Raw genomic sequence first — 17,291 nt, forward strand, 5'->3', positions numbered from 1 at the left:
CTTATGATCAGGCTGCTCTATAAGTCTCTTAGGTCAACTCCTTATTATCAGGCTGTCATATTCATTGAATGTGTTGTTACTCTGTGATGATTCCTTCTGGTCACATGATATCTATTGTTCATCTGGTCACATGACATCTATTGTTCATCTGGTCACATGATATCTATTGTTCATCTGGTCACATGACATCTATTGTTCATCTGGTCACATGACATCTATTGTTCACCTGGTCACATGACATCTATTGTTCATCTGGTCACATGACATCTATTGTTCATCTGGTCACATGATATCTATTGTTCACCTGGTCACATGACATCTATTGTTCATCTGGTCACATGACATCTATTGTTCATCTGGTCACATGACATCTACTGTTCACCTGGTCACATGACATCTATTGTTCATCTGGTCACATGACATCTATTGTTCATCTGGTCACATGACATCTATTGTTCATCTGGTCACATGATATCTATTGTTCATCTGGTCACATGACATCTATTGTTCATCTGGTCACATGACATCTATTGTTCACCTGGTCACATGACATCTATTGATCATCTGGTCTCATGACATCTATTGTTCATCTAGTCACATGACATCTATTGATCCTCCTCTGGTCTCTCCTGAAGCTTTCTTCTCTTATTTATCCTGAAAGGGTTTTTTCTATTTCTTGGGAGTTGTTCCTGATCCGATGTGAGGTCAAAGGTCAGGGATGTCTATATGTACAGATTGTAAAGCCCTCTGAGGCAAATTTGTTATTGTGAGAATGGGCTATACACAATTAATTGAACTGAATTACTACCCATCTAGTTCCAAACAGAAGTTGGTGAATAAATGACCATTTTAATATTCCAATCAGTTTACATGAACTACAGAACATTCAGGACCTAGAACTCAGCACAAGCTCCTACTGCTGGACTATATTTGAAATTCAAACTAGGAATTTAATGTGTGAGGAAACCTTATTTGATCTGTCATGATCAGATGGATAAGTGTGTAAGTGCATCATAATGTGTACTTTAGTACGTTTCTGGAACCTTTTTCCAGACCACGATGACACCAAACCACCCACAGGCCCTTCGGGCCGGCCGAGGCCCGCGGTGTCCAACCGGAGGAAGGCCCGGCGGCGATGCAGCAGGCGGTGGACTTTCCTAGAGTGTAGGTTGTGCGGAGAAGAGGGCTGAAGCTCATTAATATTCATATTCTTCTCAGTGGCAGGAGGCTTGGTTCAGAACAGCTGAATGAGAGGAACTGCTTCAGCATGTGGGCAAATAGCAAAATAGTTGATTTTATTTATATCGTATTAAAGTTCTAAACACATCAGGCAGTGGTTCTACGTCACCACAGACTCGTTACAGGACAGCGGTAACCCTCTTCAGCGTGTGGAGCATCGTGGTCTTTCACAACAGGACCACACATGGGTTGCATGTCATGTCACCGTGTCAGGATGTCAGGGTCACCAGTCACATGTCACTCATCACTTCATTTGCAGCTTGGCAAACTTGTTAGAACGTCAAGTTCAAGACAATTCACCTTAGCATTAAAGTTCCTTCTTCATGTTCACCGTGTTCTTCTTCAACCCCTCGGAGTGGAAGGGGATTATCTTCAACCTCCAGAAACATTAAATACAGACATGACCAACAAAAGAATACCGGGCCTTCCAAGACCAGCTTGAGCAGGAGCTCCACCATGAAGGACTCTCCTCCTGTGTTCATGAGCTGATCCCAGACCAGCAGCACCTGTGATTACACTATTGATCCGCCCACACCCCGATACGTCTGCTACGTCCTGAACTCACTCAGGTTGACGACTTTGCTCTCATTCTTTGCTCTGCTTCCAAAGAGGAACAGTTGTGGTCAAAGCGACGCCCCTTCCTGTGAAGAGCTACGACAAACCTCCTCCGACACACACTCGGTCAATAAAGCAGCTCATTAATGTGTTACCGATCCTAAATCAGCTGACGGAAGGTCATCTTAGTGAAATAACGACGAACTTTGACCAGGAACAATACCGGCCATGTGAAGAGGAGCTACACCGTCTCCTGCTCATGAGGGACTGAGCCCACATGGTTTGTTCCACTTCAATAGATGGAGCCCTTGGTCCTGGATCAGGGCTGTTCCAGATGAGGCCTCTGCTTCTTCCTTCTCCCTGGATGAGGTTGGTTTTGACTTGGTTTGCTGGTTTCCTTCAAGGACTCCTTTAAAAAGAGCGAATTGCAATCTCATTGGTTAAAGTTCTGGTGAAATGTCTTTAATCGTGAATGACGTGGTGCCTTCATGCGCCCTCTAAAACGCTGGAGGCCTCGCATTGGTCCACGGGCTTGAAGAGTTGGATCAATTCCAACAGCTGCCATCGTGCTGGATGAAGACGGGTTCTCGAGATGAGCCCTCGTGTGGCCTGACGTTCGGTTTGCATCGGGCCCTGAAGAAGGCTCAAAGTGCTGTTTCAGGTGGATTCTCTTCGTGAGGTGTGTGTGTGGCAGTTGAACCGGCTGATCCGGAGTCAGGATTCTGTAACAGGCCGGGTCAACTCTGGATCTCCCCCAGTCGGTGCTGCTTCGGCCCTTCATGCGTCTGAGAGGCTCTCTCCCCGTCGTGGTCTGGACCGCCTCTCAGCTCCAGCTGACGTCATAGTGGCTCCAGCCCTCTGGTGGAGCCAAGAAGACCCTTCGACCCCGGTACAGGAAGTCCACGACGCCCCTGTAACCTGTACGAGGAACTCCAGACTTCAAGTCGTCCATCACGCCCAGATTCCGAGCAAAGACTTTAAAGCCGTCGCGGGTCGAGTACTGCACCCGGTACGGCCCAGGGCCTCGTAAGCTGCCCCCTGGTTGCAGATCCTCAAATTTCACCAGCGGGGCACTGTACATCTCTTTTATAAACCTTTCATCGTACTTCTCTTTTAGCAAATAAGACAAATCCTGTTTGGTAAAAGGCACAAATTCAGTGTTGAGCTTAATGTAGCGGAGGTACTGGTCGAAGAATTGACCCAAACTGACGCCTTTCCGGCCAAAGGTGATCGTCCGGGAGATCTCGGGTCGGATGCAGGAGCGGTCCTTGCGCTGCTCCGGTTGGCGCATCCAGTCGTCCCAGAATGCAGAGGGCCATTTGGGCTGCAGTTCCTCCCACATGTCCTTCAGCAGCATCCAGCCCAGGCCGGGGAAGAAGTCGGTTCTGTAGAGCCGCCCCACTTTGGACGGGTCCACCACGGCGTCTCTGCCGTTATCGTTCCACGCGGACACGCACCACAGGGAGGGGTCGGCGCGCAGGACGGGGTACAGGGCTCGGAAATACTCAAAGAAGTCCGGGGCCACCTGGAGGAGGGAGACAGAAGCACAGCGGTGAGCTCCTCTTCCACAGCCTTCAGAACACCTGGGTCCATTGTGAGCGCCGAGGCGGGCCGCTGGACCGGGTCCTTCAGGTCACGGGTTGTAAAGTGTTCAGGGGGGGAGCTTCCTTCCCTTTGGGGATGTCAGCATGTTCCCAGCTTGTTATCAGAACACCAGATGAACTGGAGTTGTTCTAGAAGTTCAGCTTTGGAGAAGTAGAAAGCAGCACCCGTACACTATAATATGGTTTACTTTACAACCTTATTATAGAGTTAACACTTGACGTTGTGTTTGAGGAGTTTCTCATATCTTTAATCTCACTGCAACGTTCATCTCATCTTCATTTCCTGTTTCACACACCGCTCCACATCCCTGATATGCCGTGTGCTGGCAGTGGTGTAGTGGTCCCTGGAGAAGTGGGTATACTCGCGCAAAGGAGAGATGTTGACGGGGCACCAGCGGTGATTGAGAAGTGGGTATACGCCGTATACCCTGGACTACACCACTGTGTGCTGGTCAGGCTGCTGAGGCCGTTAGCCTGATGCTAAGCCAGGACGACCATGCATAGAGAACATGTGGGCGCGCGCCGAAGCCGCTTTCCCGAGCGCCTAAAGGTGCGTTCACACCAAAAGCCACACTATTTTTCGCGTCGCTCAAAACGCGTGAGTTTACTCGCTCGACCGTTCACCGTGTTCACGCCATGAGCGTCAGATGCTCCGTGAGGGGCGGGGCTTATCTCCGCGAGGGGCGGGGCTTATCTATGTGTCTCGTCTCCGTAGAGACCGTTATCATCTCCTTCATCCACCAGAATAACTCACCACTAGTTCTGCTTTATACTAGTTGTGGACGTCCCACACACTAACGCCCACGTGTTGGGTTCATGACATTAATATATATGTATGTATATATATATATATACATACATATACATGCCATCACCGGCTCACTCAGCTCGGTCACTTTCACCGATGAAGTTACTGTTCCGTCTGGAAGACTTCCGCTTCCAGCTACGAGAGAGAACTCAAGAGCTGATTGGCCGAGTTGCGAGATGACGCCTCAAAGTTGAAATATTTCAACTCGGGGCGGACATTGCGCCGCTGAAAATGCGTCGCCCCAAACGCGCCGCCCAGGAAAATATCGCGTCTATTGTAGCCACACGCGTCTGTACGTTGACTTTTCATGGGATTCAGTCGCGCGAAAAAATAGTTTTGCTTTTGGTGTGAACGCACCTTTAGGCAAAAAAAAGTCTGCGATGGAAAAAACAAACAAAAACCAACCTGTGTTCATCACGTCAGCGAATATGTTCTCACTAGTATGTTTCCAGTCGGCTCCAGCAGAACCCTCGTTCTGTTTGGATCAATAGTCATGGAGTTGATAAGCGAGTCTTCTTGTCTGATCAATGCTGTGAGGTGAATGGACAGAGCGGCCGGCTGCTGGTCACTCACCAGCGACCTGACCAACACACCTGGACACATGCAGATGACATTTCCACTCAAAATGCTGACAAAAGTTGGATTAACGATTCAAACGCAGCCTCCATTGGTATTATTAACATGGAATGATAATATATAGTGTAGGCACGAAGAAAATAAAAGGAAATTGCAAAACCCCTGGGAATAAATACATTGATTAGAATATATATATAAAGTTCTATGTGCTCGCTCTAACTTCTATTGGAGCCGTCAATCACTCGTGCAATGCATGTCCGCGAATATGTTCAGGTACTGTCGAACCCTCGTTCTGTTTGGATCAATCGTAATCGCGTTGATAGACAGATCGAGTGTCTTCTTGTCTGATCAAGAAGACACTCGATGATTAGCCGATCTATTGTAATCTAGAGTGGAAGCTAAATGATTTCCTCAAGCATAGCCTCCATTATTTATGGAAACAACAAGACATAGATGTCTGCTAATTACGGTGACATGGCAACACAGAGCGCACCGAAGACCCATTTGACCCAGGAAAACCCCTGACGCGTCTTAACACAGCTGGACATCTCGCTGACTGACATCAAAGTGAATGACCAGATGGCGGCTGCAATGAGCGAGGAAGGAAGATCGCAGCTGACCCCCCCAGACAGGAGGTCAGGACCAAGACCTCACGCCACACCAACAGAGCCCGGGGCCCCACTGACCCTCATGAACAGAGCCCGGGGCCCCACTGCCTCATGAACAGAGCCCGGGTCCCCCACTAACCCTCATGAACAGAGCCCGGGGCCCCACTGCCTCATGAACAGAGCCCGGGTCCCCCACTAACCCTCATGAACAGAGCCCGTGGCCCCACTGCCTCATGAACAGAGCCCGGGTCCCCCACTAACCCTCATGAACAGAGCCCGGGGCCCCACTGCCTCATGAACAGAGCCCGGGTCCCCCACTAACCCTCATGAACAGAGCCCGTGGCCCCACTGCCTCATGAACAGAGCCCGGGTCCCCCACTAACCCTCATGAACAGAGCCCGGGGCCCCACTGCCTCATGAACAGAGCCCGGGTCCCCCACTAACCCTCATGAACAGAGCCCGGGGCCCCACTGACCCTCATGAACAGAGCCCGGGGCCCCACTGACCCTCATGAACAGAGCCCGGGGCCCCACTGACCCTCATGAACAGAGCCCGGGGCCCCACTGACCCTCATGAACAGAGCCGGGGCCCCACTGACCTCATGAACAGAGCCCGGGGCCCCACTGCCTCGTGTACAGAGCCCGGGCCCCACTGACCCTCGTGACCAGAGCCTGGGCCCCACTGACCCTCATGAACAGAGCCCGGGCCCCACTGACCTCATGAACAGAGCCCGGGCCCTACTGACCTCATGAACAGAGCCGGGCCCCACTGACCTCATGAACAGAGCCGGGCCCCACTGACCCTCATGAACAGAGCCCGGGCCCCACTGACCCTCATGAACAGAGCCCGGGGCCCCACTGATCCTCATGAACAGAGCCCGGTCCCCACTGACCCTCATGAACAGAGCCCGGGGCCCCACTGACCCTCATGAACAGAGCCCGGGGCCCCACTGACCCTCATGAACAGAGCCCGGGGCCCCACTGACCCTCATGAACAGAGCCCGGGTCCCCCACTGACCCTCATGAACAGAGCCCGGTCCCCCACTGACCCTCATGAACAGAGCCCGGTCCACCACTGACCCACATGAACAGAGCCGGGCCCCACTGACCTCATGAACAGAGCCCGGGGCCCCACTGACCCTCATGAACAGAGCCCGGGGCCCCACTGACCCTCATGAACAGAGCCCGGGGCCCCACTGACTGACTGTCATCCCCAGGACATTTCCTTCTGGTCACCCCCTGCACATCACTTAACTCTTCATTTAAATGCACTCAACATACTTAATTACACATAATTCGTCACCTTAAACACTTACACTTGATACCTTTATGAAACCTGCCCGCCTGTGCTCTTTTCCTCATACTTATATTTATACTTTTAATTATCACAATGGGTTTATTGTTGCACCACCCACCATGACACATTCCTTGTATATGTAAATACATAGAAAGCTCCTGATTGTGCTGTAGTGGGCCTGGGTGGACATCTATTAGTCAGTGCCATGAATACACAGATACACACGAATGAGCCCTTCTGTTTTCTCCTGCTCCGATTGGCTCGTCTTCACATATATCCATGACACTACAGGGAGACACTTTGTACCATCTTAATCCATTTCAGCGAACATGAACAACATGAACAGAACACCTCCAGCACGTCAGCAGCTCTCCGCCCAAAGCTGCAGCTTCAGCATCTACAGACGATTCCTATTGTGGAAGCTTCAGATAAAGACGTAGCCGGCTCTTCACTGTCAGCTGTTGGTATTAGTTCCTTTAGCTGAGAGCCCGGCGCATCGCATGGACATCAAAGGACTACGCCACAGCCATCTCTGATCACATTCAGTACTGGAGCCAAAGAACAAGGACTCAGAAACCCTTGTCTCTTGAACGTTCTCATCTGGTTCTGCTGCCTGGCCCGGCTCACACCGGACCCCCTCCAGACCTCCTGCTTCACTAAGAGCACAGTGACAATGTGTGGTACGGTGTGAGAGCACTCACCTCCAGGTCGTCTTCCACTATGACCACAGTCGACTGGGAGAACGTGTTGAACACCTGGTTCAGCGCCCAGTGGTAATGTCGGGCTATTTTGTAGTAGCCCTGGAACTTCCTGTGCTCCGGTCGGACCCTGACGTCCGACAGGTCCGGTTGGCTGATGTGCGTCACCTGATCTCCGTATGAGCCGATCACCCGGGCCGTCTCGGCGTGGCCGCAGTCCTGGCTCACAATGATGGGATGCAGTGCCGGAGAGGGGCGGTACTGTATCAGCCGGTCAAGGCTCCGTTTCACCGTCACTCTGTCACACGCAATGACGAGAATGGGAATGACGACCTGTGGGCCGGCAGCGGGAGCGGCCAGTGTGTCGCTCTCCCCGACGTCGTCCTTCAGGTGGACGGCCTGGCGCCGGCCCAGCTTAGCTTCAGGAGCTACCGTGTAAACAGCCGTTTGTGTACGTTTGACGTGGGGATGGTCCCGTTCATCCTCACCGTCTTTTGGAGGGGGTGCCGACTGGAGTGGCTGGTGGTCAACCTGCCGCTTGACTTCCTTTGTATCGCCAGCATCTCTTTTCCCGACGTCTTTCTGCCGAGCCCACGCGGCCCTGTGACTCTCGATCTGCTTGAGGAGCTCTTTCTGGGTCTCGAGTTGAACCTCGACCTCCTCGGCCAGCCGGATCACCTCCGCGGCCAGGTTGACCGGGTCTCCTTTCCCTCCGTCCACGCCCCACTCTTCCTTTCCTCCCGGTTCGGCTCCGACACCTTCCCCGAGGCGGCCGATGGGAGGACGACCCCAAAGATAAAGTAGAAGCAAAGCATTCCAGGCAACAAACAGGAAAGCACCGCATAGTATAAGAGAACCTTTCTTGCGAACCATGGCCCACTGACACGTGAAGGGGTGGGATGTGGAAAAGGCTGCAGGTAGGGAACAAGAGATGGACTCCTACAGACTGAGCTCTCAGATGGGCCACAAGTTGATATCCGATCACATTGTTATCTTTTCAAATTTGAGAGTCATCCTGTTTTTTGGTCAGGCGTCATGAGGAGAATTGTCCAATTCAAAATGAATTCACGTGATCCTACTGTGGAATGCACACATTCCATTAACATCCCTTTTGGAAAAGGGCTGAGATAGGACACGCAGTCAGGCGGGGGGGGGGGGTGCAAAAGTGCAGATGAATGTGAAAAAGGGGGAAGTGGGGTCACTTTGGGTTGAGGGAATGTGACTTCTTGGATATTACCCTTCAGCCATCATCCTGAAAACAGAACAGCAGAACACATCAACACGCTGAAGGCAGCTCCTGAATGAAGCACTTTTCAGACATGCGCTCTACAGTTGTGGAACATTATGTGAATACAGCCAGTCACACTGTCAGCCACACCCACACTATCATTACGTTCTAATGTATGTGTGTGCAGTCAAAAGTACGGCAATGTTATTACATTTTTCCTGAGCGATATCAATTTAAAAAAAGTTTCCAGAACTGACTCCAGGTCTGTATTTGTCATTAAACAGGAAGCACAAATAAAAAATGTATCTTGTTTGTACATGAACAGAGTAAAATAATGCAGTTGATTAGTGTTGACGATTTACCAAAGTTCAAACCAGGTAGCACGCTGCAGAGTAAAGTGCCTTCATTGCATTCTCTCTCCTGACCACCAGGGGGCGACTCCTCTGGTTGTATAGAAGTCTAACACTGTCATACTCATTGAATGTGTTGGTCACATGACATCTATTGTTCATCTGGTCACATGACATCTATTGTTCATCTGGTCACGTGACATCTATTGTTCATCTAGGCACATGACATCTATTGTTCATCTAGTCACATGACATCTATTGTTCATCTGGTCACGTGACATCTATTGTTCATCAGGTCACATGACATCTATTGTTCATCTAGTCACATGACATCTATTGTTCATCAGGTCACATGACATCTATTGTTCATCTAGTCACATGACATCTATTGTTCACCTGGTCACATGACATCTACTGTTCATCTGGTCACATGACATCTATTGTTCATCTAGTCACATTACATCTATTGTTCATCTGGTCACGTGACATCTATTGTTCATCTGGTCACATGACATCTATTGTTCATCTGGTCACATGACATCTATTGTTCATCTAGTCACGTGACATCTATTGTTCATCTGGTCACATGACATCTATTGTTCATCTAGTCACATGACATCTATTGTTCATCTGGTCACATGACATCTATTGTTCATCTGGTCACATGACATCTATTGTTCATCTGGTCACATGACATCTATTGTTCATCTAGTCACATGACATCTATTGTTCATCTGGTCACATGACATCTATTGTTCATCTGGTCACATGACATATATTGTTCATCTGGTCACATGACATCTATTGTTCATCTGGTCACATGACATCTATTGTTCATCTGGTCACATGACATCTATTGTTCATCTAGTCACATGACATATATTGTTCATCTAGTCACATGACATATATTGTTCATCTGGTCACATGACATCTATTGTTCATCTGGTCACATGACATCTATTGTTCATCAGGTCACATGACATCTATTGTTCATCTGGTCACATGACATCTATTGTTCATCTGGTCACATGACATCTATTGTTCATCTGGTCACATGACATCTATTGTTCACCTGGTCACATGACATCTATTGTTCATCTGGTCACATGACATCTATTGTTCATCTGGTCACATGACATCTATTGTTCATCTGGTCACATGACATCTATTGTTCATCTAGTCACATGACATCTATTGTTCATCTGGTCACATGACATCTATTGTTCATCTGGTCACATGACATATATTGTTCATCTGGTCAAATGACATCTATTGTTCATTTGGTCACATGACATCTATTGTTCATCTGGTCACATGACATCTATTGTTCATCTGGTCACATGACCTCTATTGTTCATCATGGCACATGACATCTATTGTTCATCTGGTCACATGACATCTATTGTTCACCTGGTCACATGACATCTATTGTTCAAATTTGTTATTTTGTGATATTGGGCGACAAACTGAATTGAATTGTGCTTCATGTGTTAAAGCTGCATTATCTCTCCTGACCACCAGGGGGCTCCTCTGGTTGTATAGAAGTCTATTTAGTGACTCTACTTCTCTTGATGTATTCCCTCAGTAAACATTGTAAACATGAGTTTATGTCTCAGTCTCTAGTTTCAAGTCTTCTTCTCTACAGCGTGATGTCATCATTTAGTACATGATGCTCATTTAGAGTCAGACCATGAAGCAGGGGATGCTTTAGGGGCGGGGCTACAGGTGATTGACAGGTCACTGCGGCTACTAGAGCCGTAGACGGCGACTCTACATCACTCCTATGCACTCCAAATATGGTAACTTCTGTTTATCGGTTTGCGAAGTTGTCGAATCCGAGGCTTGAAAATGTCTGTCAACAAACCAACTGGTGACATCACCATGACGACGTCCACTTCTTATACAGTCTGTGGTCAGCCAGAGAAAAGTCAACGTCAAGTCAACTTCAGCTCGTGTTTATTAAGATGTAGTGAAATACCACCTGACATCATGATGTCCTACTAAACTCGTACAGGACCAGGGTGGAGAGCGCGTGTTTTGGGTCCCTGTTTTCAGTCCAAGTTGCATTGACCAACCACACGGGAGCTTTGGGTGCATGCCGGTAAACAGAGAACACAATCATTATTGGGACCAACCTAAATGTGTCCAGCTGACTGTAGCACCAATTATCAAAATTCTTGACCTTATGATCTTCACAGGTGTCTGAACAGTGCCAGTCGTTTGGCTCTACACATGAGTGTGTTGCATAACACCAGACCTTTGACACAGATTCATCGTGGGGCTGTTGAAGCTCAAATGGCCGCTGTAGCGCTTCCTGTTTTTGGAGCCCACATCGACTGGATCACAGACCAGCGTGTGCAGTCCTCATCAGGGGGTCACGAGATGTTCCTAGAAGCTCAATCTGCTGACTGAGCACTGTATCCGGCATGCTCAGTAGGCAAACAGGATGTCATGCTCATCTCCATGCGAGTCTTTCAAGCAACAATGTGTGAACAAAGAGACCTTTGGCTGATCATGAGGATTCTTGTAAAAAGGAAATCCATTTACATTTCCCCCCAAAGGGTCGGATTGTGCTCGTGATGATTCACTGTTCTCCATTGAAGGAGATCCCTGCATGCCGAGGACTCGAGTAACAGCAGAATTCACAAATAAAGGCTTTTAAATGCTGTTAACAGCATATCTACACATTGATTCAGCAGGATGTGGAATCCAGATGACCAAATAAGGTATTGTTGCAAAAGACTTTGGAAACTATAGAATATATATGGAATATATATTAGTACTGAAGCCTTGAACTGCCCAGATGTGTAGGTACATGTAGCCAGCCTCCTAGCCTCCCAGCCTTCTAGCCTCCCAGCCTCCTAGCCTCCCAGCCTCATAGCCTCCCAGCCTTCTAGCCTCCTAGCCTTCTAGCCTCCCAGCCTCCTAGCCTTCTAGCCTCCTAGCCTTCTAGCCTCCCAGCCTCCTAGCCTTCCAGCCTCCCAGCCTTCTAGCCTCCCAGCCTTCTAGCCTCCCAGCCTTCCAGCCTCCCAGCCTTCTAGCCTCCCAGCCTTCCACCCTCCCAGCCTTCTAGCCTCCCAGCCTTCTAGCCTTCTACCCTCCCAGCCTTCTAGCCTCCCAGCCTCCTAGCCTTCCAGCCTTCTAGCCTTCCAGCCTCCCAGCCTCCCAGCCTCCTAGCCTTCCAGCCTCCCAGCCTTCTAGCCTCCCAGCCTTCCAGCCTCCCAGCCTTCCAGCCTCCCAGCCTTCTAGCCTCCCAGCCTCCTAGCCTTCCAGCCTCCCAGCCTTCTAGCCTCCCAGCCTCCCAGCCTTCTAGCCTCCCAGCCTTCTAGCCTCCCAGCCTCCTAGCCTTCCAGCCTCCCAGCCTTCTAGCCTCCCAGCCTCCCAGCCTCCCAGCCTTCTACCCTCCCAGCCTCCCAGCCTCCCAGCCTTCTACCCTTCTAGCCTCCCAGCCTTCTACCCTCCCAGCCTTCTAGCCTCCCAGCCTTCTAGCCTTCTACCCTCCCAGCCTCCCAGCCTTCCAGCCTCCCAGCCTTCTACCCTCCCAGCCTTCTAGCCTTCTAGCCACCCAGCCTCCGCCTTCCAGCCTTCTAGCCTTCTACCCTCCCAGCCTTCTAGCCTCCCAGCCTCCCAGCCTTCTAGCCTCCCAGCCTTCTACCCTCCCAGCCTTCTAGCCTTCTAGCCACCCAGCCTCCGCCTTCCAGCCTTCTAGCCTTCTACCCTCCCAGCCTTCTAGCCTCCCAGCCTCCCAGCCTTCTAGCCTCCCAGCCTTCTACCATCCCAGCCTCCCAGCCTCCCAGCCTTCTAGCCTCCCAGCCTTCTACCCTCCCAGCCTCCCAGCCTCCCAGCCTTCCAGCCTCCCAGCCTCCCAGCCTCCCAGCCTTCCAGCCTCCCAGCCTCCTACCCTCCCAGCGGTGACGGTCTCCACATTGTGTGGTTAAAGCATTAACTTGTTAACTTAACTCATCTTTTCCGGCTCCATGTTTTAACGTCACTATTCCACAATCGTTACGTCCCGATCTCCTCGCCACTTGCCGTAACAGTTAGTTTAGTTTATACGGGTGGTTGCCATGGTAGCGGTACATAAAGAGGTCTGCCGGTCTGAGCGGTCCTGGCGGTTCTGGTACCGACGCTCTGTCGTTTCCACTCTGCCCTCGTGGTAACTTGTGCTGTTGTTACACAATACACACAAACAGTTAACGCTCATCATTGGCAAGGAAGCAGAAACATCCAACAACCTCCACCGCTTGTCTGTCGCCGTGTGGACCTGTGACTCGGTGTCTCACTGGAGCCGACAGGACAAAGTCCACTTGTTCCCATAGACAAACAGCCACAGTACACAGAGCTCGTCAGTCCCGCTACAGGAGTGGACGGGAGAGGTTCCTTTGTGATCCGAGGATGGAGGGGACCAGGGAAGGAGTGAGGATGAAGGTCACACTGAAGCTCCTCCGCATTAGGACGCTTAAACCAATTACTGCTGATAAATATAGGCGTGCAATAATCTGGTCTGCTAATTCTTTGACTACAAGGAACAAGCAGTAAGGACTCTTGGTCTGCTTCAATGCTCTGCAGCCAGTCACCTCCCATGTCTGACCCCCACACAGGTCAAAGAGCAGCTGAACAGCCGTCCAACAGCTACAGGCACCAGGACTGGAGTTCTGCTCCAACATGAGGATAAGTCATCATTTTAAGATGACTAAAAACTGGTCCTTACCACGAGTACACGACCCTCAGTAAGACATTTAAAAAGTACGGAAACTTGAACCGTCCGGTTATATTAGTGTATTGTGATACCAACAGGTTTAGGCTAAATAACTGAACCACCTCTCTAACGATGAAGGACAGTGGAAACATAAACCACATCCAACAACATAACCATGAAGATGAATGTACATCTCTTATCCTTTAAAAAAACAACATTCATCAGATTACAGTTGATAACTTTGTATTAGATTGGTATTCGTTAGGTGTAATTCCTGAAGAGACATGACCTGATGCTCCTGGTTCAGGACTAAAGCACACCTGGGTTCAGACACAGGAACGGACCAGGCTGCATGCCTCTGTGTGATGGGAGGTAACACCACGCTCAGGGAAAATACATATGGAAATACACATTCATTGAGTTTGTAATTTAAATAAAAAATATGAGCAACTTGATAAAGCATCTTCAAAATGTACAGGAATTACAATTCAAGTGCAAACCTTCATAATGCAGCAACACGCGTGGTCAACAGGATTTACATGTTGTCACAGATACCTGATCAGGACCTGATCAGTAGGACCCGATCAGTAGAAATTAATCAGGACCTGATCAGTAGGACCCGATCAGTAGTAATCAATCAGGACCTGATCAGTAGGACCCGATCAGTAGTAATCAATCAGGACCTGATCAGTAGTACCTGATCAGTAATCAATCAGGACCTGATCAGTAGTAATCAATCAGGACCTGATCAGTAGTACCTGATCAGTAATCAATCAGGACCAGATCAGCGACTACTGATCAGTAGTCGCTGATCAGTACCGGATGCAGCCCTACTAGTGAGTGTATATTTCACTACTCGTCTGGAAAGAGGTGATCAATACACTGGAATGGTCATCTTGACAAAGGAAGGAGTACAATGTTTACCTTGACAACACGGACCACCAGCAGAACACCAGGCCCTCTGGTCCAGGAGAGCAGAACCACGGGGAGGGGTTCAGGTCCAGAGAGAGAAGCTGTCGAACGGGATGAAGTGGAGAGGAACAGTCGTTACCTGAGCCGCTCCATAACGGTTCAGACTGAGCCGGAGGAAGTGTGTCCAGCTGAAACTCTATTCCTCCCCCTCCCGCCACACAGCGTGGAACTGACCGGGAGGATCACACAGTCTGCGGCCGGCAGCCACCGGCCCCCGGTCCGTGGGAAGGCGGTGAGCCCGGTGTTACGGTTTGACAGGCGACCGTGTTAACTGGCGACTTCTCAGCCGAACGCGTCCGTTGTTGTCGTGGTTACGACGGCCGTTGGAAAACTCGGGTAGAGAGCACGTAACGTGTAGCTGTCCTCGTGAATGCCGCTTGGTTTAATTATTTATTACAGGTGTCAAACCCTCTCATACACATAATAATATATATTATACCCACTAAACAATGCGACATTCACGAGGGCAGCTGCCTGTTCTCTTCCTGTTGCCAACTGCTGCCTGTAACCAGGGATGGATTAACCAACGGGCCTACCGGGCCCAGGCCCAGGGGCCCATGAGCTCAGGGGGCCCCTGGGCCTGAGCCTCCGCGCGTGACGTCGCTGTGATTAACATTGTATTGATATGAATATGATGATATGACACGATGCGCCGTAGCCGGTATATGCCAGGCTTAAGTCATTCATGTCAGTAACAGGGCCCCAATAGTCCTACTGAGGGATGGATTACCGAACGAGCCTACCGGCACCAGGGGCCCATGAGCTCAGGGGGCCCCTAAGCCCATGGGCCCATGAGCTCAGGGGGCCCCTAAGCCCATGGGCCCATGAGCTCATTCATGAACCAACTTCCTTTTTTGTTGCCTGAACAGTCCTCATGGACTTCTCCCTGAATCTGTTCTGTCTCTACCTGTTTGTCACGATACTCATATTATAACTTCTATACATATTACATACCTGCCATAAATATCATGATACCCGATACCAGAATTCAATACACCATACAAACAATATGGTACCATAATTACGAGACTGGTATATTTATCTATAATAGTAATAAATAAAACATCTGTATGGTTCACTTTTTACCAACTTTTTCAACACTTAACAAATGACAGTAATATTAGTATTAATACAGCCAGATATGAATGAAACTAGATGGTTCCATCATAGCATTGATGATCACTATGAGGCCGTTAGTCTCTGACCAGATGATCCACAGTTCATCAGGATGAGCAGCTGGAGAGTTACAGAACTTTACAGACTGAAACATTTCACTTCTGGCATCTTTGTATTTGTTAAGCCGAAGTCTCTAAAGCTGCTCCTCTTCTCTGGCTGTGAGCTGCGCAGCGCAGTGTGCGCAGACAGCTCGACACGGAGCAGCGCGTGCGCTCTGATCGCTCTCTTAATGAAGGATCGATACTAAATATATGCTAAATCACATCGTGTTTAACGTACGGGTACTTTGTTAGCATCGCTACACCGTGCAGCGTGACAGCAGTAGATGTAGCGGGCTAACATTCAAGCTAACCTGAACCCCCAAACGCTGAAGACATCTGAACGCTGATTGGCCGAGACGCGACACGTCCATCAAAGATGTTTTATTGCGAAGAGGAACGCTTCACACTTTTCTCCGCGTCTCACTGCAATCTCAACGGCAGCGGGCCAGGTGACCCCCCCCCAAAAAACAAAAACTCTTCGGATCTCCACGATTCACGTGGATGACCTATTTTGAGTTCAAAACGGTGAATTTCACCGAAAGGTGACAAGTTTGCAGGTATGTGATATGATGATATGACACGATGCGCCATAGCCAGTATATGCTAGGCTTAAGTCATTCATGTCATGGTCATATAATTCGCGTTATGTTGTCTGCTCAGCTCCGGTATCGTTGTTCCATACGGACTGTTTTGTTAGCGATGTTTAAAAAAATATATATATATTTAAATTATTATTATTTATTTTTGTAACATTTTTTTTTTTGCGGGTGGGGGGGGGGCCTTGACACGTCCAGGCCCAGGGGCCCGTGGTTTCTTAATCCGTCCATGCCTGTAACGACGACAACGGACGCGTTCGGTTCGAAGTCGCCAGTTAACACGGTCGCTTCTTAAACCGTAACACCGGCGAGGCCTCGGAGACGGCCAGCACGGAACAAGCGGCTGCGCATCGCAGAGCGGCTGCTCGGCGTGGAGAAGAAGCGGAGAGCTTCAGTCTGCTCTGAAGATGACGCTGTCACCGAGCGGGACTCACCGAGCGGGACTCACCGCTCACACCCTCACCGGGGCTGAGGCGCGAGCTAACCTGCCATGCTGCTAGCTAGCTGGCTAACAGTAAAGGTTACCGGCTGAGCATCTGAATCTAGTGTCACTCACCTGACTCGGTTCTGAACGGGTCGGCCCGGCTCCGGGTCGGGACGGACGGCTCCGTGGAGCTGCTGCGCGGCCCGGTGGGCTGGAGGCTGGCTGGCGTCCGCTCGGAGCCCCTCGTCGTCCCGTGTTCACAGCCGACTCCGTGCTGCCGCCGAGCGGCTCCAGTGGCTCCGGTTCCCGCTCCGCTCTATCAGCACGAGCTGCTGCTGCTAGCACCCCCCCCCCCTCTGGGTGCTCTCTCCACACTAGCAGGCTACAGAGCCCCCCCCCCCCCTCTGGGTGCTCTCTCCAC

At 50.0% G+C, this 17,291-nt stretch overlaps 1 protein-coding gene across 5 annotated transcripts in view; it reads right to left on the reverse strand.

The window, feature by feature from the left end:
* Positions 1 to 17,261, reverse strand: part of mgat1b (alpha-1,3-mannosyl-glycoprotein 2-beta-N-acetylglucosaminyltransferase b) — a 34,246-nt gene extending 16,985 nt beyond the window's left edge. Inside the window, exons 1-4 of one of the 5 annotated variants that reach the window (XM_056415815.1) lie at positions 17,003 to 17,250; positions 14,586 to 14,674; positions 7,388 to 8,636; positions 1,269 to 3,319 (exon numbers count right to left, since the gene is read on the reverse strand). In XM_056415815.1, the coding sequence (XP_056271790.1) occupies positions 2,618 to 3,319; positions 7,388 to 8,257 (1,572 nt within the window). In that variant the 5' untranslated portion in view covers positions 8,258 to 8,636; positions 14,586 to 14,674; positions 17,003 to 17,250 and the 3' untranslated portion in view covers positions 1,269 to 2,617. Of the gene's footprint in view, positions 1 to 1,268; positions 3,320 to 7,387; positions 8,637 to 11,219; positions 11,812 to 14,585; positions 14,675 to 17,002 lie in introns of those variants that run through there. The other 4 variants (XM_056415837.1, XM_056415847.1, XM_056415826.1 and 1 more) reach the window with 4 other exon arrangements.
* Positions 17,262 to 17,291: the final 30 nt, after the last annotated feature.

Source organism: Pseudoliparis swirei, chromosome 1 (genome assembly GCF_029220125.1).
Source record: "Pseudoliparis swirei isolate HS2019 ecotype Mariana Trench chromosome 1, NWPU_hadal_v1, whole genome shotgun sequence".
Lineage (NCBI taxonomy): Eukaryota > Metazoa > Chordata > Actinopteri > Perciformes > Liparidae > Pseudoliparis > Pseudoliparis swirei.